Source organism: Piliocolobus tephrosceles, chromosome 14 (genome assembly GCF_002776525.5).
Source record: "Piliocolobus tephrosceles isolate RC106 chromosome 14, ASM277652v3, whole genome shotgun sequence".
Classification (NCBI taxonomy): Eukaryota; Metazoa; Chordata; class Mammalia; order Primates; family Cercopithecidae; genus Piliocolobus; species Piliocolobus tephrosceles.
This window is the reverse complement of record NC_045447.1, coordinates 82208519-82235911: the sequence shown is the minus strand read 5'-3', so window position 1 is coordinate 82235911 and position 27393 is coordinate 82208519. Positions and strand designations below refer to the sequence as shown.

General features: G+C 40.7%; 1 protein-coding gene across 2 annotated transcripts in view; it reads left to right on the top strand.

Annotated features, from left to right (window-relative positions):
• Positions 1–1256: 1256 nt before the first annotated feature.
• DOCK8 (dedicator of cytokinesis 8) overlaps positions 1257–27393 on the top strand; it is a 238921-nt gene continuing 212784 nt past the window's right edge. For both annotated transcript variants that reach the window (XM_023213223.3, XM_023213218.3), the window contains exon 1: positions 1257–1723. In XM_023213223.3, the coding sequence (XP_023068991.1) occupies positions 1671–1723 (53 nt within the window). In that variant the 5' untranslated portion in view covers positions 1257–1670. The remainder of the gene's footprint in view (positions 1724–27393) is intronic.

Below are 27393 nucleotides of genomic sequence, written 5' to 3'. Positions count from 1 at the left end.
CTGACACAACTGAAACCAGAAAGGAAGGCTATATCAGGAAAAGATTGAATATAGTCCTTAGGTACCTTAGTATTAGGTTACAAATTAGGTTGTATTGGACTGGCATTGTCCAATAGGAATATAATGAGGCCCACAAATGTGAGCCACATGTGTAATTTTACATTTTTAAAAATGAAGCCACATTTTTTAAAACGGAAAAACAGACTGGTGAAATTAATTTTAATAATATATTTTTTTATATCCAGAGTATCATTTAACATGCAATCAACATGAAAATGATTAACAAGACATTTTGCATTATTTTTTCTGTACTGTCTTTAAATTCCAGTGTGTATTTTACACATCCAGCAGTTGGCAATTCAGACTAACCATAATGCCAAGTGGTCAATAGCCACATGTGGCTAGTGGCTATCATATTAAATAGTGCAGGTTTGAACCAAAAATATTTTGCTTTGGTGTTTTTCGTTTTTTTTTTTTTTTTTTTGACGGAGTCTTGCTCTGTGGCCAGGCTGGAGTGCAGTGGCAGATCTTGGTTCACTGCAACCTCCGCCTTGCGGGTTCAAGTGATTCCCCTGCCTCAGCCTCCCGAGTAGCTGGAACTACAGGCGTACGCCACCACGCCAGGCTAATTTTTTGTATTTTAGTGGAGACGGGGTTTCGCCACGTTGGCCAGGATGGTCTCGATCTCCTGACATCGTGATGTGCCCGCCTCGGCCTCCCAAAGTGCTGGGATTACAGGCATGAGCCACTGCGCCCGGCCTACTTTGGTATGTTTTAAGAGCAAGTTGGTAAATGGGGGTATTATATGGAGAGTACTCTAGTATAGCACAGGTTAGAGCAGCATGCCAGCAACTTGAAATGTACACGGGCTTTTCCACTCCAGTCAACACTGGGACTTTTCTGTTTTTATCTTGAGTTTGAGGCTGGGCCTCTTAGTAGACCTCAGTCTGAAACTGAAATAAACCTGGACGCAGTGTACCCTTGAATCGCAAGAATGCCGCACTCAGTGTTTGTCCAGAGAAAAACATTTATGCCAGGTTGTAACGAAAACATTTTTTGAGAACTCATAATGTTTATTCCTTGGATGAATCCATTATATTTATTTAGTGTCCCAGGAAGGATGATGGGCATATTGCTTGCAAAAGTTGATTTGAACTGATAGATTCCACTAACATTTTTGTCTTTTTTTTTGTCTGCCTTCTTCGAGAATGGGTGTCAACCCTTAATAACACCTAGCCTTAAGAGTCCCTGGGTTGATTCCCGACCTCGCCAACTTTGTGGGGCTCCCACAGCTTGCCCACATTCCCTGGCAGCTTCTGGCAGATGGAGTTTCCGGCCCGCGCTCCTTTCTGCGAGAGGTCGGTGGCCCTGGGCAGAGCGCGCCGTCTGACCGAGTATCCGGAGGCCAGTTCCGCGCTGGGTCCACGCCCTCCTCGCCCGGCGCTGCCTGCGTGCCAGGCCGGGTGGCGGGGCTGGCCGTCGCTGCTCCGAGCTTGGGCCCTCCCCCGGGGTGATTTCAGCGTAGAAGGTGGAAATGCGGAAGTTTCCACCTCCGACTGACAGATGAGGCTTGCGCCTGGCTTGGCATGCTCCGCGGCGACTCTGCGGCGCGCCGGGCCCCAGCTCTCCGCACCCCGCGACCCTAGAAGCCACCGAGCAGCCGGCGGGCCATGGCCACTCTGCCCAGCGCAGAGCGCCGCGCGTTCGCGCTCAAGATCAACAGGTAAGACGCCCCCCGCGGCGCGGCAGGTCGCGGCCGGACATCCCAGCACCCGTGTGGCTCGGAGCATCGCTGCGGGGGCCGAGGCCGGACGAGTCCCTTCGCGTCCGCTGCAGGGCGCGCCTGAGACCTGGGGCGCCCGGTTCCCGAGGCTGCAGCGGTGGAGCCGCTGGACGCGCGGTGGCTCCTGCCCTGGGCCCGGCTAGGTCCTCCCCGAGAATCTCGGTGCTCCTAGATGTTCTCAGCCACCGGGGATCGCTTACCACCTGAGATCGCTTCCCCGAACAACCTCGCCCGCTCCGCCCTCCAGGTTCTTACAGGTGGCCAGGCCTCAGGAGGGTGATAGGCGCCGGGGTAACCGTGTTCGGCACGCCACTGAGTGTCTCATAAACGGTTCCTTCCTTTGAGGCAAGTCTGAGCAGAGGGAAAGAAGTGAAGGGCTAAAATGAGAGTTGCGTTTGAGGCAGGCTGCAAGACTTCTGTTGTCCTGAGCAGGGCTCTGTCCTGTCCTGCTTCATTATTCCAGAAAGAGTTTGGCTCCTGGTGGCATCGCTATTTTTATACCCTGCTCCAAAGGAGCCATGAAGTGGAAAAAGTGATTTTTAAAAAATTTCCACTTAAACCAAAAGGAATGGCCTGTGACTGACATTTTGAGATTTACAGGACTCCAGCACAAAACTAAGGAATGAGGGATCCCAACTCACCATCCAATTCCTAATCAAAGTTGCACAAACTAAATGTAAGCACATTTACTGCTCAAAGTTCTCAGTAAAGGTGCTTTAACTGCAGTTTTTCCTCCACTGAAAACTGCTGACAAGTATTTGGGACATTTTTGTCTTGCCCTGAGAAAGCTAGACTGTCTAGTTAAAAGATAATAGGAAACTCATCCTGAAGTGTCAACTTATTCTGTTGCCCACGGGGCTGTCCGATTTGTTCATCTTCATTTAGCTGAGCCTGTGAAAGGTGGATTCCACTGTAGGTTCATTTTTGTGCTGTTAGTGTGTGAAGAGGTTTGAATAACGAAGAATTAAAAGCCCAGAAAAACAAGGCGGTAAGGTCTTCTAGAGGGCATATTGAGCTTTATTACGATTTTATTTCCACTTGATATGTAACTGCCAGCAAACTGTTTCTCTTACCTTACTATTTCTTCATCTGTAAAATGAGTTTAATTATTTATATATATTGTATATTAATGTTGGAGACCAAAATGTATAAAGAGACTGGGTGCCATGGCTCACACCTCTAATCCCAACACTTTGGGAGGCCCAGGTGGGAGGATTACTTGAGCCCAGAGTTTGAGACCAGCCTGGGCAACATAGGGGGACCCCTGTAGCTACAAAAAATAATTTGAAAACATTAGCCAGGTGTGGTTGCATGCACCTGTAGCCCCAGCTATTCAAGAGGCTGAGGCAAGAGGATCGCTTGAGCCCAGGAGGATCACAGCTGTGATCATGCCATTGCACTCCAGCCTAGGTGACAGAGTGAAACCCTGTCTCAAAAAAACAGACAAAAACAAAAACAGAAACAAGGCATAAAGTATATCAGGGATCTCCCTATGGGAATTTTTTCTACATTAGGGTTCATAACTGTTGCATGCCATGAGGGGCAATTCATTCAGGGAGTATAGGGAATCAAACTGAAGTTACTGATGGGTGTATTATTTGCTGTAGCTGCTGCTCCTCTGTCTTTGTGAATTTTAGGTCAGGAAGTGTGACTTGGGCAGAAAGACGTTAGAAACTATGGGGTTGGGCAGGGTTGATCTGGGGTGAGTGGCCAAGACCTGGACTAATCCTACAGGCAGTCTTACAAGCAACTGCGGGGTCGGTGTCACCTGGGGGTTAAGAATAAAGGCCCTGGTTAGTGTCTAATTTCCTTGCAAATTGGGTCTCAGCTACGAAGTCACTGTGCAACACTAGACATGTTACTTAACTTCTCTAAGCTTTGGTTTCTTTATATGTCAAGTAGAGATAATCATAGTACCTACTTCTTATGACTGTGGGGAGGATTAAATGAATAATAGGTACAAAGTCTGAATTGCCAAGTGCTCAATGTGTAAAATACACATTGGAATTTAGAGACAGTACAGAAAAAATAATGCAAAATGTCTTGTTAATGATTTTCATGTTGATTGCATGTTACTTGTAGTGTCTGGCTCAGAATAAATGGTAAATAATTCTTAGTTACCATCATTAACATTACAATCAACTTCATTGCTGTAATCATCTCCATCATCACCATCTTTGATAGCCTAAGATAGAAAGGTAGGAAGGAAAGCTGAAGTTGGAGAGCTTCAGGCAGAGATCAGTTTGGGTTGGGTATGGAGATGCCAGTGGCTGGCTGGGAGCTTTCTTGGGGCCAATGTTTCCCCTCATGTGCCTTCCATCAGGTGCTGAGAACACAAAACACATTCAATGGAAGAAAATATGTGATGAAATCTGATCAAGAAGAGCCCCCTCAAGTTAAATAAAGTATAAAAGGTTTTATAATCCTCAGGCAAGAAAATGGATTGGAAATTCCTATTCTTAGAGTTCTGTTTTCCTCTTTGAAGCATTCTATGTATTGTGTGGGAGAGTTATGCTAAGGAGCTTGGCAGAAATTGTTATTCAAAGGAGCAGATTGATAAGGACATACCTAGTATTAATATATCATTTATTTTCACCATTTATTATTTACTTATTGTGTCCCAGACACTATGTTACACAGTTAATGGATTTTATTATTAAATTCTCACAAAAAGCCTGTCAAACTCATGAAGTCTTGTACAGAAGAGGAAAAGGAATCTTAGTGATGTAGCTTCACAAGGCCATGTAATTTTTTCAAGAACAACCAGTGATGGCAGAGCTGGGATTGCAAACTGCTCCAAAGACTGTGCTCTTAATTGGGCCTATTGTTATTTTGATCCACGTATCCCAAGAATTTCCTTTAAAGCAAGAGGGGAATTAATTTTTTTAAAAAATCATCATTTTGGTAGCAGCATTGGCAAAGTGTTCTGTTTCTGAGTAGTGTTTAATATATAAACATTAACAATGTGATGTTTTGCAATGTTGAAGGTGGAAAAGAAATGTTTTCCCTTGCATGTCTACCTATTATTTTTTTAAATAGATCAAATTCCAAAAGTAAGAACTGTGTTGAAATATGGCCATTAGTACATTCAGCATGTGCTCATGTTTTTCACCTTACTACTCAGAACGGTGTAAACTATCCCTTAAAAATATTTGTGGGATAAAACCAGTATGCTTCCTGTTAATGAAGTATTCAAATCTGATATATTAAAAATATTATTTGTAAAGAGTTCAGTTCTGGCCGGGCACGGTGGCTCAAGCCTGTAATCCCAGCACTTTGGGAGGCCGAGCGGGGCGGATCATGAGGTCAGGAGATCGAGACCATCCTGGCTAATCCGGTGAAACCCCATCTCTACTAAAAAATACAAAAAACTAGCCGGGCGAGGTGGCGGGCGCCTATAGTCCCAGCTACTGGGGAGGCTGAGGCAGGAGAATGGCATAAACCCAGGAGGCGGAGCTTGCAGTGAGCTGAGATCCGGCCACTGCACTCCAGCCTGGGCGACAGAGCGAGACTCCGTCTCAAAAAAGGAAAAAAAATAAGAGTTCAGTTCTGTCCACACCAGTCTCCAGAAGGAGTAAGTAGACTATCTCACAGTCTGAGAAGAGGCCCACAGTCTTTAAATGCTGTTGGCACTGGCCTCTCATGCTCTTATAAGTTCTAAATTTCATGTGTTGTAAGCCATCATATGGGACTTGTTTTGTCTTGAGTGCCAAGTGTAATTGTGTAACTTGTTAATGGTTAAGTATTCCGCTAGAACCCACAGCTCAGGAAGGTATAAGAGAAAGGACCTATCACTGAATGTTTCTGAGGTAGAAAGGTGACATTAATTTTCTTGTAAGTGCTATATACTTGTCTTCATTTCCATTTTATTGTTGCTGACTTGTGGGCCAAGGAAAAACTAGATCTAAGTTAGGTAGTTCATGATAACGTTTACGTTTGGGATTTCAGGCGCTGCTGCATTAAATGTCATAACACGGTTACTTGTAGGAACATCCAGTCTTGAGTCTTGTTAACTGCCTTTTTTCTTACTGGAATTTAGTGCCTTTGTAGATTATAAAAATTATTACTAATACTCTGAAAATTTATTAAACAAAATCTTAGTGTCTTTCAAATATAAAATAGATGTAAAACTTGATCAAATATTAAAGTAAAATAAGAACCTTGGATAAAGAGGACAAAAGTGTAGAATGCAGAAAAAAACATTAACCCTCTTGTGGATAGTCAGGATTGAAAGGAAGGAAAAATAATGACTTACACTTCTAGAATGCTTTCTATATGATAACTCATTCACCTCTATGAAATAGGAGCAGTGACTATCTCTGTTTTACAGATGGAGAAACTGAGTGCAGAGAAGCTATAGAAGTTGTTCAAAGTCACATACAACTAATTAAGATCAGAGCTGAGATTCAAATGTAGGCCGCCTGGCTCCAGAATCTTCTCTTTTAATCATTATACCATGCTGTCATCTCAGTTTTATTTTAAAATAATAATAAGTGCTACATATTTTGCTAAGAACTTTATATACCTTCATTTCATCCTTTCAAAAAAGGAGCAAACAGGGCTGGGTGCAGTGGCTCACACCTGTAATCTCAGCATTTTGGGAGGCGGGAGGATCACCTTAGGTCAGGAATTCAAGACCAGCCTGGCCAACATGGCGAAACCCCATCTCTACTAAAAAATATAAAAATTAGCCAGGCGTGGTGGCATGTGCCTGTAATTCCAGCTACTTAGGAGGCTGAGGTGGGAGAATTGCTTGAACTTGGGAGGTGGAGGCTGCAGTGAGCTGAGATGTGCCGCTGCATTCCAGCCTGGGCGACAGAGTGAGACTCTGTCTCAAAAATAAAATAAAACAAAATAAAATAAAATAAAATAAAATAAAATAAAATAAAAATAAAAAAGGAACAAAGTATTAGGCATAATAATCATCAGCAGAGAGTGATTTTATGAAAGATAAAAACAGGGTGGTAAGAAGAGAGAATAAAGTTACATAAAGATAGCATTTAAGAACAACCACGGGCTGGTCATGGTGGCTCACACCTGTAATCCTAGCACTTTGGGAGGCCTAAGCGGGCAGATGGCTTGAGCCCAGGAGTTTGAGACCAGCCTGGGCAACACAGTAAAACCCTGTCTCTACAAAAAATGCAAAAATTCGCCAGGTGTGGTGGCTTGCACTGGTGGTCCCAGCTACTCGGAAGGCTGAGATGGGAGGATCACTTGAGCACAGGAAGTTGAAGCTGCCGTGAGCGGTGGTTGTGCCACTGCACTCCAGCCTGAGTGAGAGAGCGAGACTCTATCTCAAAAAAAAAGGAACAACTCCAATAATTTTGGGCATAAGGACCAGAGCACAATGAGCTACAGAGAGCTTTCTGAGAAGTATTTGCTAATTTTATCTGCAAAGATAATACAAGCATAAAAATATATGTATTCAAATGTATAGATGTGTATCTGCAGTGAAAGCAGAGCTGTTCCTCAGTAGTAGGGGTGGCTGGCAGAGTGAGGTAGTGTGCTTTCAGGAATTGCTTTATTTGTCTGATGTGTTCTAGACCAAAGACCAATAGAGGTGCTTGGGCAATCAGACTCAGAATTTTTGATCTTTCACATTTAGAATCGGTTCCTTCCAGATTCTTGGAAAAGGTCCATTTGTGCTTTAGGCATCTAGTGCTGTTCTGAAGATTCCTTACAAAATGTATACCGAAATAACCTTCTACCAGGGTGAATGTTCTTCATTTGGAGTTCTTTGAGTTCTGACCATTTACATATATTGATGAAGCTAATGTTTACTTCTTCATAGACCAGTGGAAAGAAAACGTAATAACATGTAGTTACCCAGGGAGAGATGAAGAACTCAGGGGACCAAGTCTCCCATCTCAACTCCCCACAAAGCTAGTGTTAGAATAGGATGATGTTGAAAACACCTAAACTTTCCATCCTCTTTAAGGGACATGAGAAGGTAGGGGTGTGACCATACTCCGACTTCTTGCTGAGAAAGCTAAGAAACAGAAACACTTAGTGCTTTTCAGTGCAGGTGCTTATTAATGTTTGGCCCATTTGATAAAGGGTTAAAGCAACATGAATATGCTACCCCTGTTCCCACAAGCATCTAGTCTAATTTCTTTCTTTCTCTCTCTCTTTCTTTCTCTTTCTTTTTCTTTCTTTCTTCTTCCTTCCTTCTTTCTTTCCTTCCTTTCTTTCCTTTCTTTCTTTCTTTCTTTCTCTTTCCTTTCTTTCCTTCTTTCTTTTCTTTCTTTCTTTTCTTTCTTTCTTTTCTTTCTTTCTTTCTTTCTTTCTTTCTTTCTTTCTTTCTTTCTTTCTTTCTTTCTTTCTTTCTTTCTTTCTTTCTTTCTTTCTCTCTTTCTTTCTTTCTCAGAGTTTCACTCTGTGGGTTCAACCGATTCTCCTGCCTCAGCCTCCTGAGTAGCTGAGATTACAGGCACACACCCCCACGCCTGGCTCATTTTTGTATTTTTAGTAGAGATGGGGTTTCACCATGTTGTTCAGGCTGGTGCAGTCTAATTTCTTACCCAGTCAGCAGCAGAAAGGCTCTCTGGGCTCTAGGTAAACACATGAAATTTATGTAGTGTGTTTAAGTGCGGTTCCTGTGCTTCTGGAGTTGGCACAGTAGTGGCACCATTTGCTGTATCGACAACGGGGGATATAGACCAAAAACAGATTGACACCTCTGAAAGTATATATGAACACATGTTGATGCAGTGTTTCTGGTGAAACTAAACAAATTGGTAAAGTTGGCCTAGGGTACAAGACATTATGTCATGTCCCACTGCATTACAATTAAACACAAGATTAGAAAGGAGAAATGATGGCAATAGAACCAGAGTTTCTCCAGCTCTCTATTCTCATGTTCATCATCATAGATAGGAAAATGCAGCCAACCCTCCTCATCTGCAGGTTGCACATCCTGGATTCAGTCAACCATAGATCAAAACTATTTGGAAAAAAATACAGATGGTTGCATCTGTACTGAACATGTACAGACTTTTTTCCTTGTCATTATTCCATACATAATATAGTATAATAACTATTTATATAGCATTTACATTGTGTTAGGTACTATAAATAATCTAGAGATGATTTAAAGTATACAGGAGGGCTGGCCACGGTGGCTCACGCCTGTAATCCCAGCACTTTCGGAGGCCAAGGTGGGTGGATAACTTGAAGTCAGAAGTTTGAGACCAGCCTGGCCAACATGGTGAAACCCCATCTCTACTAAAACTACAAAAAAAAAAAAAAAAAAAAAAAATTAGCTGGGTGTGGTGGCAGGTGCCTGTAGTCCCAGCTACTCAGGAGGCTGAGGCAGGAGAATCACTTGAACCTGGGAGATGGAAGTTGCAGTGAGCCGGGATCGCACCACTGCACTCCAGCCTGCGTGACAGAGCAAGACTCTGTCTCATTAAAAAAAAAAAAAAATCATGAACAACTCTGCATGTAAATCAAGATAGAGCTACATTATACTTTACATAGGCTGTATAAAATCCTGTTGATTAGATGTAAAATGATTTATTAAATTAATTTTCTATTATTGGGCATGAAGATAGATTCCAGGCTGGGCCCAGTGGCTCATGCCTGGAACCTGCCTCCCAGTGCTTTGGGAGGCAGACACAGGAGAATCAGTTGAGCCCAGGAGTTCAAGACCAGCCTGAGCAACATAGTGAGACACCATCCCTACAAAAAGCAAACAAAACATTAGGCAGACAGGGTGGTGCATGCCTATGGTCCCAGCAACATGGAAGGCTGAGGTGGGGGGGTCACTTGAGCCCTGGAGTCACTTGAGCCCCAGGCTGCAGTGAGCTATGATTGCGCCACTGCTCTCCAACCTGGGCCACAGAGGGAAACCCTATCTCAAAAAAAAAAAAAAAAAGAAAAAAACCAAAAGAGATAGGTTTAACTTTTCACAACAGTTTGATGGAGCAGTCTTATATATATCTTTTTCTGTGCTAATGCAAACACCTTCTTACAAATTTCTAACAGTGTAGTTGTTTGGTCATAGGAAAGAAACATTTTTCAAGCTTTTGACTGCCAAATTGACTCGCAGAAAATGTATACCTGTTTCTGCTCCTACCAGTGGCCCTATGAATGCTCCTTTCCCCACATTCACACCCCTACCGACTTTTATCATTCTTTTAAATCTGTATTTGCCAGTGTTGACCTCTTCTCTTAAATGCCTGTAACCTCTTCCTGTTTAGCTTCTCTCCTAGGTCAGAGAGTGAAGTCTGAAGTCATTCTTTAGGGATTAAAATAGTCATGCATTTCTCCTTTTTTTCTTTGCCTTACATGCAACCATAAATGGTGAGAACCTCTATCCTTTTTTGCTTTCTGCTTCTGTTCCTTTAATAGGTGGATTAATGATAAAGGTAGATTGTTGTAACAACTTAGTTATTTCTTGATTTTGTTGTAAACTCTAGCTGCCAGACTGTAAACTGTGCTTTTTACTTTGCTTAACAATGTCATTCAATCCACCTCCTCCTTTGGGTGCCTAAGCCATAGCCCTTTCAAATAAAATAGCAAACGGAAAATCAGAATCCCGTTCTATCACAAAATAAGATTCCAGATTACATAACTCACTGTATGTGTTTTCACTTGGATGAGAGAATGGAGACTATAGACCTCTTTCATACTTATTTTTAATGTTCCTTTTCCTCTAGAATTGGTTTCTGGGGTAAAAGGAAACAGTAGTACCACTCTGCTCAGAAACCTCAAAAAACTTCATGACTTCTATCATTCTCATCAAAGGGGAAAATTGATTGTTCTCCTGTGATAGAGACCAAAAATACAAATAGTTAAACTGGAACTAGATTAAGAAAAACAGAAATTAATCAGCTCCACCCTCTCACTCCCATCTCTTCGTAAGTCCTAGGCTGGTTAGTTCATTCATGTATTCACTCATGCCAGCCATTGAGGATTATTGTGTTCTAAGTGCTGTCCTAAGCCCCAGAAATACAAAGACAAGTGAGTCATGGGTCTACCCGCAAGAAGCAAGGAGATGTACTCAAAATTAAGAGCTGGAAAAAGAAAGGTACTTTCCCTGGCCTCGTAGCCCTCCATGACTTCAAAGTATTCCTCTCTGGGGTCGTCACTAGGGATAATAGCATTATCCAAAACATTTTTGGAAATCCTTTTAGAATTATTATCAGGGACTGCAGTACATTTATTTTTAAAAAGAAGCTTGGTGGTTTAAAATCTCTTTTTTTTTTTTTTTTGAGGGATGATCTGCTTTATTATTTGAAAAGTTTCAAAAAAATATAGAAAATACAGATGATAAAATGGCAAGTATCTAAGGGTCCACTTAACAGAGTTAACACGTTAACATTTGTCACTTTTGCTTTAGTTGTTTTGTTTTTTAATTAAAAGAGAGAACATTACAGATAAATGTGAAGTCCCTGTTATTCTGTTGCCCATTTCTGTTCTCCCAGCTGCTCCCGGAGAGTACTAACACAAAGGTGTACTTTTGGGGTGTGAGTGTGTGTGTGTGTATATGCATATCCATAAACAATATATGGTATAGCTTCTGGAGGGAGCCAAAGTCATTAGCACTCAAGCAAGCCTATTAAATAAAGTGATATCAGCTTGAGTTAAAGATAAGATATTGCCGTGAAATAGTGGAGCTGATTTTTAGGCACCTTGTCAAATAGTTCTGAAAGTAATTGCAAAGAGGAGTTCCAAAAGTGAGTTCAGAAAGACAGTTTTATCAGAATAAATTGCATGGTCCCACATACAGGAAACTATAAAGAACAGCAGTTATTTAGAAGTGTTCATTCTGACAATGTTTTTCAATTATTCCTTAATATTATAACCACTTACTCGTTTCCTGAAATCACCAGGAAATTTTTCAAAAAGATTTTTCTTCCTCAATGAATGTGCCCACAATTTGCATTTGACTCAAGCAGTTGAGTCGATAACATGTTTATTTTTAAATACATGGTTTTAAAACACAGAATAAAAATTCTACCTCATTGCTTGGAGACTCAATTAAGGAAAGTATGCACATTAGCAAAAAGAAAATATGATATTTGCTCAGAAGTCTTGAATTGGATATTTTGGCCTTCGTATGACTGAATGGTCAAGCTTGACTCTCCTGTTTGCTCAGGGAGGCCCAGTCCCTCTGCTGCCATGGGTAGAAATACTTTTTCCTAAATCGCTGCTCCATCTCACTGCCATACAGAGCAATATTCAGGGCACAGCCAAAACCTTCTTTAGCAGACCTTTCTGAGTTCTCTCCACTCAACTTTCTGCTGTGTAATATGAGCGCTCTAGAGAAGTTGGGCTGTCCTCAGGAAATTACACTTGGGGGTCTGTGGTTCCCCAGGAAGGCAAACTGGAGCTCCCTAAGGGGTGCTAGTCATCATACGGCATTTACACTAGCATTGCAGTCCACTTTCACCTATGCAAGTAGAAAAACTCAGGCTCAAAGTCCACTGACAATGCAGGAGTCCCTTATCTGCTGGTTAACATAAATGTTGTTTTAAGATGATGGCCATCTGTTGTCTGTGGGAACAAGACTATCACCCACCTGTTGGCATGCTGGCTGGTTTAATATCTTACTCTTTCATTCCAAATAACTACCTGGTCTCACAAATCCCTTTAGATGAAGTATCCAATTTATCTCCTGTATCTTATTCTCTGTCCAATAATGTCATTCAAATCAACAAGATATTTCACTGATTGCCTGTGACTTTCTCTAGGTGTTATGGGAGATTTAAAATGCAGACAAGCAGTCTATGCCCTCAGAATCCAGCTGGAGTGAGTGGGTGACTATAAATGCAAAAGTTAGAGAGCATGGGGAACAGTGTATGATTGTGTGGCTGGGGAGGGGTAAGGACAAAAACTCAGAGAGAGAAACCTGTAGCCCTGGCTACAGTAGGGCAACACCTCTAAGGAGATGAGTCTCAGCTGGGCCCCGAAGGGAGGTGACTCACAGATGAAACAAACATGGTGGGAAGAATAGTTAGCAGTGTGCAGAAGGCATTGGAAGGGATTCCAGGGGAGGACTGAGGAGGGAGCCACAGTCATTCTGATGTGAGGTAGTGAGATCTGGGATTAGACTGGGTCATCAGAATGGAAAAAAAGGGCCTGCTTCTGCAGACAGTTTAAGGGAATCAGCTGGATATGGGAAGCAACTACATACTTATTCATTCACTTCATGCATATTGATTATAACCCACTATGTGCCTAGGACTATTCTAAGTGCCAGGGATAGAGTCATGAATAAGATAGATAGACAGGGTTCTTGTTCTTAAAGAAGTAATATACCAATGGGGAGACAATGAAGAAATAAACCAGTAAATAAACAAGGAAACATCAGATAAAACAAGTGTGATGCAGAGAATGTAAACGGGCCACTGAGAGGGCATGGATTCTTTAGATAGGATGGTCAAGGAAACCATCTCTTAGAGAAAACCTCTGAGCCAAGACCAAGCAGGGGAATGACCAAGCACATGGCTGAGGCAGGAATAAGTTTGGTGTGTTGGAAGAAAAGCAAGAGCTGGTCTGTCTCTAGTGGAATGAATGAGGGGAGAAGAGGAGAGCTGAAGAGAGAAGTTAGCAAAGACCAAATCACATAAAAGCCTTAAAGGCAATGGAAAAAATTTAAATGTTATTCTAAGTGCAATGGTGTATTAGTCCATTTTCATATTGCTATGAAGAAATATCCAAGACTGGATAATTTATAATTTATAAAAAAAAAAGTTTAATGGACTCACAGTTCCACATGGCTGGGGAGCCCTCACAATCATGGAAAAAGGCGAAGGAGGAGCAAAGGCATTTCCTACATGGTGGCAGGCAAGAGAGCATGTGCAAGGGAATTGCCCTTTATAAAACCATTAGATCTCATGAGACTTATTCACTATCATGAGAACAGCATGGGGAAAAGCCTGCCTCCATGATTCAATTATCTCCCACGACATGTGGGGATTATGGGAGCTACAATTCAAGATGTGATTTGGGTGGAGACAAAGCCAGACCATATCAAATGGGATGGTTTATGGAGCAAGGTATGATGTGATTGACTTTTGTGTTTAAAAGATCTATTGTACAAAGAAGTAAGGAGTGGAAGCAAGGAAACCAGTTAGGAGGCAGTGGAGAATCCAGGAGAAAGATATGATGGCAAAAGTAGAGAGCAGAGCTGAGAAGGAGAGAAACAGTCAGCTCTGGGATATATTCTGGAGCTAGGGCTGACGAATTAGATCTGGGGTGGGGCAATAAGAAAAAAAGAAAAAGAGAAATCAAGATGTCTCCAGGGTTGGATATTGATGCTTTTAACAGAGATTGAAAAGACTGGAGGAGAAGCAGGCTTTTAGGGTCAATCAGGAGTTTAACTGGGGACATATGGAGTCTAAGATGCAGTTCGACTTTCAAGTAGAATTACCTACTATGCAGTTTTATTTAGGAATCTGAAACTCAGGGAAAAGGTCAAGGCTGGATATTTAAATTTTCAAGTAAATACCAAACGTATTTTTACATAAGAAGGATAAAATATTGAAAAGATTTTGATAAGTTTTAAATAGCCAGAAAGCTATATGCATAATATGGTATCATTTTAATTAAAAAATAAATATGGCCAGGCACAGTGGCTCACGCTTGTAATCCCAGCACTTTGGGAGGCCGAGGCAGGCAGATCACGAGGTCAGGAGATCAAGACCATCCTGGCTAACACGGCGAAACCCTGTCTCTACTAAGAGTACAAAAAATTAGCTGGGTGTGGTGGCGGGCACCTGTAGTCCCAGCTACTTGGGAGGCTGAGGCAGGAGAATGGCATGAATCCAGGAGATGGAGGTTGCAGTGAGCCACGATCAGGCCACTGCACTCCAGCCTGGGTGACTCAGTGATACTCGTCTCAAAAAATAATAATAAAATAAAATAAAATAAATATATGCATAACTCTCTACAGAGATAAATAGATCAATACATATAACAAGGAGAGAATCAGAAGGACATATGCCAATGTGTCATGAGTGTTATCCCTGAGTAGTAGAATTATTGATGACTTTTTTGTACTTGGGACATGCATGTATGAGTGTAGGTATACATGCATATTTTTCCTCAAAGAATGCTTTTGTAATTGAAAGAAGAAGCAATTATAAAATAAATGGCACCAGGATCTCCATCCTGGTCAAATGGGATAAGGGTGATGCCAATGAGAAATTATGAAAATTGGAAATGAGAATTAGTTTTGAGAGGATGACTTTTTACTTCCCTCGTAGAGGTTTTGTTTAAGACAATGTAGTAGACTGTACATTTACATGTATTTGCTGTCCCTCCCTATGGGAGGATTTTACTTTTCACCCATTGAAGGTGATGTGGTCACTTGGAGGTGAAGAAATAGTTTGGGCTTTGTCACATTATCTTTCTCCTATTCTAAACAATCTGCAGTGTTCCAGATGGTGGATGATCTGTAATACTGCATCCTGGAGTAAAGATGATTAAAGCAGAGCTGCAGCTGCCCTCTGAAGGTCTTTGTTTTTATAAACCACTGAGATTTTTGGATTGTCTGTTATCTCACCATAACCTAGCCCACCCTAACACAGATGAACATAAAATACAGACCATTTCTATTGGGCAGCTTGAAATACAGGCTTGGGGCATCAATGGTAGGTCAGGATGGAAAATATTGATTAAAAAGTCATCTATGAGGTGGAGATTGGGACTGAAGAATGGATACATTTTCTAAATGGAAAGTATAAGGGGAAGAGAAGAGGAATGGGCCTAGAGGAAGAGTCACTGTCAATCCATACAAGAAAGAGGAGATACAAAAAGATAGGAGGGGGCATTTGGCCAACGTATGGCAGTCAGTTGTAGTATCAGAAAAGAGAGCTAGGAAGGCAGTTACAAAGATCACATGCCAAATTATGAGGGCAAAGAGCCATTGGATTTGCCCTGAAGGTGGTCATTGAAAACCTCTGAATTAGCAGTTTTAGCAGAGCTGTGGGGAAGGAAGTTAGGTTTCATAAGGTTATAGAGGGAGTCCATGCAGAGGAAATAGAGGAAGCTGGTGGAGGCCACTCCTTTAAAAAGCTTGGATGAGGCAGAAGAGAAATGGGACAAATGGTAACCAGAAGGCCCCTACAAGGCTGTGACTTTTACACAGATATGACACACAATGCTGAACAAAGGATGCGCTGATCTTGCAGAGGAAGGATGTGTTTTATTCCCCAAAAATAACTCTTACATATGGGTAAAGTTATTCAAGAGACCCTATGCTGTCTAATGTGCAACAAGTTTTGCTTTGCACCAGCATTAAGACTTCTAACAATAAGTAAAATATTCTATTTAGATACTTCTTCATAGGAGATTTTGAAACTCTTATGACACTGACATACTACCTTTCAGAATATGGTACTGTTTAAAATTTTATTATTTTTAAATTTATCTTCATATGTTTGAAGTTGAAAAATTACAGGAAAGAGTACTTTTATAATTATATTTTTCTATTTACAAACCACGTACTGTGTGCTGAATTTTGCCTTCCCAACATCTTTCAGGGGAGTGTGGCCCTACTCGCACTTTGAGTTCAGATTTCTGGCCTTCAGAACTCTAAGAAAATAAATTTCTTTTGTTTTACACTATCCAGTTTGTGGTAATTTGTTATGGTAGTCCTGGGAAACTAACAAGCTACCCCAAAATTTAGTGACTTAAAGCAGCCATTATTATTTCTCACAGTTCTGTGGGTTAGCAATTTGGGCTGGGCTCAGCTGGACAGTTATTCTGCTGGTCTTCCTGTGGACATTCATATGGCTGCCATTATCGGGTGGCTCAAGTGAAGCTGTAGGGTCTAAGATGGGCTCCCTCTCAAGTCCAGGGTCTTGGTGCTGACTGTTGGGTGAGCTTTCCCTCTTTGCTTGGTCTCTTGTTGTTCAGAAACCTAGCTGGTCTTTTTTGCATTCTTAGCTAGTAAAGGGAACATTCTAAGAGAATGAAGGTGGAAGCTGCAAGGCTTCTTGAGGCTTAAGTCTAGAACTCTCCAACATCACTTCCACCACATTCATTGGTTAATGCAAGTCATAAGGCAATTCAGCTTCAACGAGTAGGAAAATAGAATCAACCTCTTGATAGGAGAGGCTGCAAAATTGTTGGTCATTTTAATCACAGCACCCAACCAAAAAAAGTAATACTATCCCGTTTCAAATTTCAGAATGTTTAAGCAGAAGGTCTTCTCTTTCCCTACTTATATCACAATACCCATTTTAGTTGGCAGAGAAACTGAGACCAAATAAAATTGACTCCTTCAGAGTTACCAAGTGAGTCATGCTTTATGAGAGACACTTTGACCCATAGAAGACAACTATATGTCTGGAAGAGCTAAACATAGTCCTGCCTGGAGGCAGGTATATGAGCTTAATAATCCCTTGAGATGCTCTTAAATCCCGTAATTACATTGATGGACTCCAGATTGCAGAGCTGTCTGGTCCAGAGATAAAGCAGCAGTTGGAGAGTATCAGAGAGAGAAGGTGCCTGAAAATTGCCACATGTCCCCAAAGGCAGGATTTGAGGCTAAATTAAATGATTAATAGTCACCAAGCTCTTTATTCTCAAGAGTTACCAAATGAGCTTAGAAACTCAATAACTGCTGCTGTCTAGTGTTAGTTCTTGAATGGGAGAATTAAAAATGAGTAGAAAAAGAAAATAGAGACAGAGACTAACATGTCTGAAAGATATGTGCTGTGTGCAGTCTTAGAAGGATCACCCCTATATCAATTAGGATTGCTTTTAGCTGCTGCAAGTAACAACCAATCAAACCATCCAATACTTTAAACAAATTAGGGGTTTAATTATTTTTTTCTTACATAACAAGAATGCCAGTGGTTGGCTGTGCAGCCTTGGTGTCATGGGCCCCAGGGTACCACTGGAGACTCCGGTTCTTTGTGTCTTTGTGTCCCACCATCCTTAGTGTGGGGCTTTCATCCTTGTGGTCACATGATGATTCCTAAAACTCTGTACAGTGAATCAGTATTGGAGACAGGAAGAAGAAAGAAGGTAAAAGAAAGACATGCCAACTAACTTTGCTCCCATTAAGAAGCTCTTCTAGAAGTTCACATAATGACATTTGTTTATGTATTTCATTGTTCAGAGCTGTATTAGCTCTGTCTACAAGGGAAGTTGGCAAATGTAGTTTTCATTAGCCTGGCACATTGTCACCCCCAACAAAACTAAGATTGAGTTAGAATGAAGGGGCTAATGGATATTGACAGGCCACTAGTAGTTTCTGCATGGCCTCCAACAATTGCCGTGGGTATAGATTACTAACAGAACTTCCACTATGGCATCATAGCACCTCTATCCCACTAGTACCTGTAGTAGGTCCAAATCATCTAATTCCAGGAGCCTGACTTACAGAAGAGGAATATTGAGGCTTCTAGGTCCAGTATTAATCAAGGTAAGCTAGCTGTGAGAACAAACAATCTCAAAATCTCAGTGAACTAACCCAACAAAAATGTGTTTCATGTTCATATCACAGTCTGATGCAGGTCAAGTTATTCTCCTCCAAGCAGTGACTCAGGGACCCAGGCTGCTTCCATCTTACAGCTCTACCATCTTGTGACTTCCAAGTTATGTTGGCATCATTCAGCCAGTGGCTAGGAAGAAGAGAGAGTGGAAGATTGTGCGCCCAATTCTTAAATACCTCCACTCAACAGTGGGACACATGGCTTCTACTCACACTGCCCTGGGGAGGACTGCCCACAAGATCCATCAATCTGCAAGGAGGGCTGGGGGAATATATTATAGTTATTGCCTGGCGGCACTTCCAGCAGCAACACTTCACTGTGAAAGGGGAGCATGAGTCTTTTGGGGGCAGCTGGCCTTCTGTGCCACAAAACCCCAGTCACAAAGAAAAAGCCATTACCAAAATATTCAATAAACAGTATAGACCTAGTGTGGTTTGCTGTTGTCTGATAGATAAAAACTGTGTTGTTTAGTCACAAGGATCTGGATGTGGGAGCTACAAGGAAAGCAAAAGCCAAAGGAGTACAGCTGAAGCACCTGAGATCCTAGGAGGAGACAAGAAGAATACAAGGTGTCATTGTCCTATCAGCCAGGGAGGAAGATGGTAGGAAACAAGACCATTTAAAATTTAATTGCAAGGGCTAGGCACTGTGGCTTACGCCTGTAATCTCAGCACTTTGGGAGGCCAAGGCGGGTGGATCACTTCAGATCAGGAGTGCAAGACCAGCCTGGGGAACATGGTGAAACCCAATCTCTACAAAAAATACAAAAATTAGCCAGGCACGGTGGCATGCGCCTGTAGTCCCAGCCACTCAGGGGGCCAAGATGGAAGGATCAATTGAGCCTGGGAGGTTGAGGCTTCAGTGAGCTGTGATTGTACCAGTGCACTCCAGTCTGGGTGACAGAGCAAGACCTTGTCTCAAAATAACAATAATAATAATAAAATAAAATCTAATTGCAGTCATAAATGATGAATTGATGGGTGCTGACGAGTTGATGGGCGCAGCACACCAACATGGCACAAGTATACATATGTAACAAACCTGCACGTTATGCACATGTACCCTAGAACTTAAAGTATAATAATAAAAAAAAAAATTAAAAGAAAAAAAAAAAGATTGGCAAAAAAAAAAAAAAAAAAAGAAATCTAATTGCAGTCAAGGCCACAGGAAGTGTCAAGTGCAACTGAAGACTTCCTAGAAATCCCACACATTGATAAGCAGCCAAGTTGTTCGGCCAGTTTTCTTCTGAGAACAACCAATTTTAAAATATTTTAGGAAAAACCACAATATTGAGATATTTTTAAACAGCTTATATTTAAACAGCATATATTTAAACAAAGTGATTAATTTAGAATTCATATTTTATTTGAGAAAAAACAAGATGTTCCTGGTCTGGCAGACGGCATTCTAAAATATTCACTCCCGCTTGTGGAATGACTGAGTCATAGTCAGCCCCTCCTCTGTAGAGGAGGATTTATAGGAGAAACCGAGTCACGTTACTTTTTGTGACTATTTTTCTTTGGGTTTGTTGACTCCTCTTGTTTTATTCACCTAATCATTGAATAATCTGTACAATCAGACTGCCTTATTCATGTTGGCAGTTGTTGTAATAATAACAAAGGACAGAGCCACTGCTACTAACAGAAAGCAGGGCAGACCTTCGAGGCTGAGTTTTGGGAGACGAGGCTGATTCCATCCCAGCTCCACTGATTCCCAGCGGGATTTGGTTCAACATCATAGGACCAAATCAAATAAAAAGTATGAAAATGCTACACAAATCAAAGAGCGCTAAAGACATATTAATGAAACATCTATGAAAAGGGAATAAGTAGCACGTTTCTGAGGTAACGTGTAATACAACTGGCACAGGGTTCCTCACTTAGTAGATGCTCAAAAAAGAAAATAAAAAGTTAACATGGACAAAGTAAAATAAACTGGAAATGGGAGGTGGAGAAGTGTTAAAACAAGAGCCATCGTAATAATTTAAAGTAGGATTTCAGCTCATTTACAAGCACAGAGTTTATATGGTAAGTCCTCACTTAATGTTGTAAGTTCTTGGAAACAGTGTTTTTATGTAAAGCAAAATCAATTTTGCCATAGGCTAATGGATATAAACAAGAGTTAAGTTCCAGTACATATGTGATGGCATATTTCCAGTTACAAAATATCAACAAACTTCTGAGTAAATAAAGACCAAAAGACTCCTAATATTAAACATTGAAATAAATGTGAGCTATACTTGCATTTAAGAAAAATTAATACAAACAAGTACAATAATTATTTACTGAGTTATTCCAGTTCAGGGTCGTGGATGGCCAGAGTATATCCCGGCTGCCCAGTGCCAAGTTTGGAACCCACCCTGGTCAGAACTGCATCCTATCACAGGTTGCACTCACACACACCCTCACTGGGACCATTTAGACACACTGATTCACCTACTGTGTGCATGTTTGTGATGTCGAGGAAGCCAGAGTACCCTGAGAGAGCCCACGTGGGAGAACATGCACACTCCACATACATGGTGGCTCCAGCCAGGAATCGATTTGTTTTCTCATCAACGTTATAACCCAATGATTTTGAATGAAACAACATTATTTGATAACCTGCTGTATTTAGAGTTGACAAAATTTATCCCTCTGAAACACATATACACACACACACACGCATGCTTGCACATACACATGCACACACTGCACACACTTAATGCTAAACTTATAAGGAAAGAGATTTAAAGGCAAAAAGGAAAGTTGGACCTTAAATTTCCCCTGGACCTCACATTTTCTGAGTACCAAAAGATATCGTAGATACACACGATTGCCTTTTCCAAAAAGTAACTTCTATGGAAAATCCTGACAGTTATAAGAGACTACAAAGGTAATTTGATAGAGCCACTTAAGTAATGTATGCGATATAATCACCAGGAATACTTATATGAGAGACGGGAAAGAAATGAAATGTTAAAAGAGCAGAACCATGAAGGAGAAGAAGCAATTGATCCTGAAGAATAGCAACTGTAGTCAGGGATGGGAGACCTGCAAACATGTTTCCTATTCTTTTCTAAAATGAAGAATAGCTTCTTATTACAAAAGCTGTATATATATAAATTACAGAAAAGTCAGAAGTGCAGATAAGCAAATACTTCAAAAATAAAAATTATCTCTAATTCTTTGACTTATTGATCATTTTAACAGCTTGATTTATATTTTTTCAGATACACACATACATATTTCTACAAAATTGGAAGTATGCTTATATACTGTATCATAATCCAGTTTTTTATTTAAAAAATATCATGAACAACTTTTCATGTCATTAAATATACTTGCATTACATTTCTAATGAATGCATAACATTCCATTGTAAGGATACAGCATAATTTAAGTCATTCTGTATTGAGCTACATTGATTTCCAGTTATTCACATTAGAAACAGCACACCACTGAATAAATTTATACATTCATCTTTGCTTACCTCTTTAATGATTCTGCACGATAAATGCTAGAAATAGAACTGCAGACTCAAAGGTCTCCATTGATATGTGTGACTGCCCTGTTTTCCTTTGCAAGGTTTTGTGTGGCATCTGCCTTTAAAAGAAGGTTAAAGATATTTTTACTTAAAATATCCCTGAACTTTACCTCAAGTCTTGGGGAAAGTTATTGAAAAGTAGTTTGTGTTCAAATAAGTACAAACTGGCAAGGTCAATCCTTTATACATGTTATCAGGAACAAATCAACCTCATAAGATTGAACTAAACCCATGATTACGATTGAGTCAGCAAACCTAAAGGTGTATTTGGTTTGGACAAATACTATTAATTCCTTAAGTTCCCTTGTGGCCACAGTTTTGTTTTGTTTTTGTTTTTTTTTAAATGAATGTTTTTCTGAGTAATCTTGGTCCTATTTGAGGCCATCTTCATATGTATTACCAGTATTTCCAGCTATACCCAATAGGTAAACTAGCCCACTGTAGGCAATTAAATATGTATTTTCCTGAAGAAAGTAAAGTTACATAGAATATAAGTGTGAGGTCACCTAAAAGAAGCTATTAATATATTATGCACAATTTCTTTTTATTGCCAGAGCTACATGTTACTTACATTTAAGTCTGATATTTAATTCTCTATTATATTCCCTTATTAATGAATGAATTAATTCATCCATTCATATGACAGATATTTCTTGAGCACTTACTTGGTGCCAGGCACTGTGTTAGACTTTGGGGATTTGGAAAGACCCTGTGCCCTCATGAAACTTACATTCCAATGATGGAAACAGATCATCTATAAGTGCGTAAACTAATATATCATGTCAGATAATGTCTCATTTCCTTATCTCTTAAATAAAAAAAATTCTATTCCATAGGGCTGTTATGAGAACTGAGTGAGACTATGTGGAAATTACCATACAGATGTTTAAAAAATATTATTTCACTTCCCTCTTATCTTTTAGAAAAGGGAAAATGATTTGTATAAATCGTTAAATATTCCCTTGATATTATGAAACTAGCAAATTGTTTTTTGATTTTATTTTTAAATTGTCATATAATAATTGTACATATTCATAGGGGTACATAGTGATGTTTTGGTACATATAATTATAGTGATCAGATTAGGACAATTAGCATATCCATTATCTCAAACTCTAATAATTTCTTTGTATTGGGCATGTTCAATAGCCTCCCTTTAAGTATTTGAAATGACACAATACATTATTGTTAACGACCTCATCCCACAGTAGTACAGAGAACTAGAATGTATTCCTCCTATGTAGTTGTAATTTTGTATCCCTTGACAAATCTCTCCCATCTTTCCCTTCCCCCTACCCTTCCTAGCCTCCAGTAAACTCTGTTCTACTTTTTACTTCTGTGAGATTGGAGGTTTTTTTTAGCTTCTGCATGTGAGTGAGAACGTGAAGTGTTTAAATTTCTGTTCCTGTCTTATTTCACTTGGTGTAATGTCCTCTATTTCCATCCACATTGCTGCAAATAACAGGATTTCATTTTTTAATGGATACCATTGCATTGTGTATCTATCCCACATTTTCTTTATCCATTCATTTATTGTCGGACATGTAAGTTGATTCCATATCTTGGCTATTGTGAAAATGCTGCAGGAAACATGGGGGCGCAGATGTCTCTTCAATATGATTTCTTTTCCTTTGGATAAATTCCCAGGAGTGGGATTGCTGGCTCATATGGGAGTTCTAATTAGCAAATTCTGTATTTCACATTAAAGGAAGGAATAGGTAAAATTTTTTCAAAATTTTTCGAACTTTTTATTTTGTTAGAGATGGGGTGATCCTCCCACCTCAGCCTCCTGAGTAGCTAGAGTTACAGAGGTGAGCCACAACACCTGGAATGGGATAGGTAAACATTTTTAAAAATGTTTGTTTTGTTTCAGGTAAAATTAGGTATCAACTGTTTCTCCACAGAGAAGAGCAGCTTAAGCCTTCAGAGCACGTAGTTTTGATAATTCAGGTCTTCTTTTGCCATTTCTCAAATATAGCTATCTTATGTTGCTACATGCAATCTGCAGGACCTTAGAAGAATCATACATTTCATCTCTCTGGGCCTCAGTTTCCTGAAGATGAAGTTATGTTATATGGTTCGTAAAGTTCATTTCAGGGCTAACTTCACTTTGTCTGTCCTTGTAAAAATTCTTTCCCTAGTGGATCCACTCCCCACCCCCACCACCCCAAAAAACTGACTGCTGTGCCAACCAAAAATGGTAAACACTTGACTATGACTTTTTTCAAAACTGTGTTTTACAGAGAAGTGGAAAGATCAACCGTGGAATGCTTACATTTTAATTTGTCCTCATTGATAGGAGAGGACAAATGTAAACTAGGAGAAATGGAAAAACCAGTGATACATGTCTTGTCATGTCAAAGGAAAAAGCTAGAGACAATATTATTATTATTAATTATTTTAAAAAATTAATTCTTGCATTTATTGAGCACCTGCTATATCCCTCGTATGCATTACCTTGTATAAGTCTTGTAACAGCCCACAAAGTTAAGAGTGTTCTTATTCTCCCAAGGATGCAGACATGGACACTGAAAGTGAGTATGGTTATGCAGGATGTGAGTGGCAATGCTGCTGTAGAAACCCAAGTCTAGCTGTGACCAAACCCATGTTTTTAACTACTTGCTTCTTGCCTTTGCCAACCATTGCCAGCAACAAAACTTACTTGTTGCTGGAATATATTTTCACCATGTCCTTCCATGGAATCTGTTGAGCTTGTTTTTTCCATATGCCATAATATGTTTAGTTTCACCTCAGATGAATCAGAGGATTTACTTTCAAGAAAGATGGACCCTGTCCACTCTAAACAGTACCAGAGGTAACCTTACAGCATCAGAAAATCCTGTGGTAGTATCTCTTCATCAGAACTTGGAATATAATTTTAAGAGTTTTTTCCATCTTTCCATTAGAGCAGGCCAACACTGACTTGATTTTTCTCTGAAATTAGCTATGGACAAAGATTCCTTTTCAAACTAAAGATTCTAACCTTATTTTCCCCCATCACTTTATCAAAACTAGAAACAATCCATCAAAAACACTGCCCAGCCTTCAGAGGCTTAATCAACTCAGTGGTACAAAGCATGAAACCTGATTTTGAGATGCAGGAGAGAATATTTGGATTGCCGGGAGGTGATCTTTATATGTTTCTTTATGTGTATAACAAATACATTTCAATTTGCAGCTAGCCCCTTAAAACTAGTGCATGCTTCTGACCCTGAGTGCTACTGACATTGTGAATCGCCCTGCAAACAGGACATGGCTCACTGTTATTTTCCTGATCTGGGAAGACATCGTGGTGTGGTGAAAGGGACACTGTACTGGTGTTCGGACTTGGGTTCTGTCTCTCCTCTACCACCAGTGAAATGAATTTCAGATGCAAAGTGGAAAGATCCATCACTTCTTGGCCTTTTGGCTAAGATCAAAGGAAGGAAGAAGATCAGATTAGTCCCCTGACAGTCCAATATTTACTGACTGATGCATGTTCTGTTTCATCTCAAGATTTCCAGGGGGCTCCAATTTGAACCACTGCCATGGTCCCAACTGCCAACCTATGTTTTCCCTTCTTCCCTACCTTTCCCCCCGCAGCCTCAAGCGGCTCCAGATAAAGCGTTATTCTATATATCTCATTGTCTGAATCTAGTGGACTCTGACGCCCAAATGTATTTCTCAGAATATGTCAATGAAAGGGACCCTTTGACCTACAATTCCCCTTTCTCTTCACGACTCCATCATTGGCATCCTCAAAGACAATCCATGGTGCCGACTACTACACATCTTGTTGACATGATTTTAATGTTAGCTCTCAAAGTTTTCCTCCACATTCCATGAAAATACACTCTACAGTCTAGTATTCCCCCCCACCCCCTCCCCACACACACATATATATACTGAAACAAAAGAAACCATATCCAACTTCATTTCCATTTCCAAGTTTTTCGACGCTTTCTATTCTTTTCTGTTCTATTGCATTTAAAAAATGCTGGTCACAACCCACTAAGCTGATCTCAGATCAGACTTTAATACATCAGACTCCCCCTTTTATACACACAGAGCACTCTCTACTGTTTCTTCCTAGTACCTGTCACAATTTGTAACTCCTAAATCATGTGATTGCCTACTTAAAATCTCCCCTGACCTGCCCCTGGTGTTCTGTAAACTTAAAGAGGATACGTTTTGCTCACCTTTGAATTTTTAGAGCCTGTACAACACCTATCATATCATAAATGTTTAATAAATCTTTATTAAAAGAATTAGTAAATGAATGTGGCCAGCCCTATTCAGGTCTGCATGGTTCCTCCCTAGAGTTCCATCACACTTCTCAAATCTAAAGTTTGTTCCCAGCTGTGGAGGTTTGAAGCTCAAAACTGCTGGAGGTGCTTCCCACCATAGCTCATGAAGGCCCCATTGGTGTTTTCTTCCTAGTCCATTTCTAGTTGATCATGACAGATGGGCCAGTGTGTTTTGAAGAAGACTGGCTGCTGCCTCACCAAATTCTGGGGACAAGTGCCTTTCTCCAGGGGAATTCATGAAGAGACTCTCCAGGGGCAGGGCAGACCACTGGGAAAAACAAGACCCCTGGGTTTTCTGACCACTGGCCACTTGTTTTTCCCACATCAGGAGAGTTTATCATCCATGCTCACCCACCTCCTGAGGTTGCTTTGCTGGTGCTGATTTCAGGTCCCAGGCCCCTAAGGCCTCACAATCCACAAGCCACCTACACAGCTGTAGTTGTTTTCAGCTGACAGCTAGGTTATTCTGCCTTCCAAGATATTTTCTTGTCGCCCAGGTTGGAGTGCAGTGGCACCATCTCGGCTCACTGCAACCTCCACCTCCTGAGTTCAAGTGATTCTCCTGCTTCAGCCTCCCCAGTAGCTGGGATTCCAGGCAAGCGCCACCATGCCTGGCTAATTTGTTTGAATTTTTTGTAGAGATGGGGTTTCACCGTGTTGGCCAGGCTGGTCTCAAACTCCTGACCTCCGGTGATCCGCCCACCTCAGCCTCCCAAAGTGCTGGAATTACATGCATGAGACACCACTCCCGGCCGATATTTTCTTTTTCAATAGGCAGCTCTTTAAAGCCTCAGAATACATCTCTAATGATGAAATTATCAGGCAACTTGACAAAGAATGAAGAAATTGAAGGGTTCTGTCAATAGCATCCCAAGGAGGCTGACCCACACCCTACTGCCTGCCATAAGCTGGTTCCATTTGCTCTAGTGCTGTGAATAAAGGAAAAAACTAATATGTTGAAGCATTTATTTAGTGCCAGGTGGCAGGTACTTTCTCAGATACCCTTTTTCTTCTCACATAATTCCAGGTCATTGGCAGAATAAAGATGCAAACTGAGAACTTGAGTAGCACCAAGATGCGGATGCTAAAACTTTAAACTTGCTGGCCAAAATGATATGGGACTTTGAAATAATTATTCAGACAATTTAGGCAAGCAAACAAAAGCCATTAAAAATTGGGCATCTGGCCGGGTAAGGTGGCTCACGTCTGTAACCCCAGCACTTTGGGAGGTCAAGGAGGGTGGATCGCCTGAGCTCAGTGGCTCAAGACCAGCCTGGGCAACATGGTGAAACCCAGTCTCTACTAAAAATACAAAAAACTGGCCAGGCATAGTGGCATACCTGTA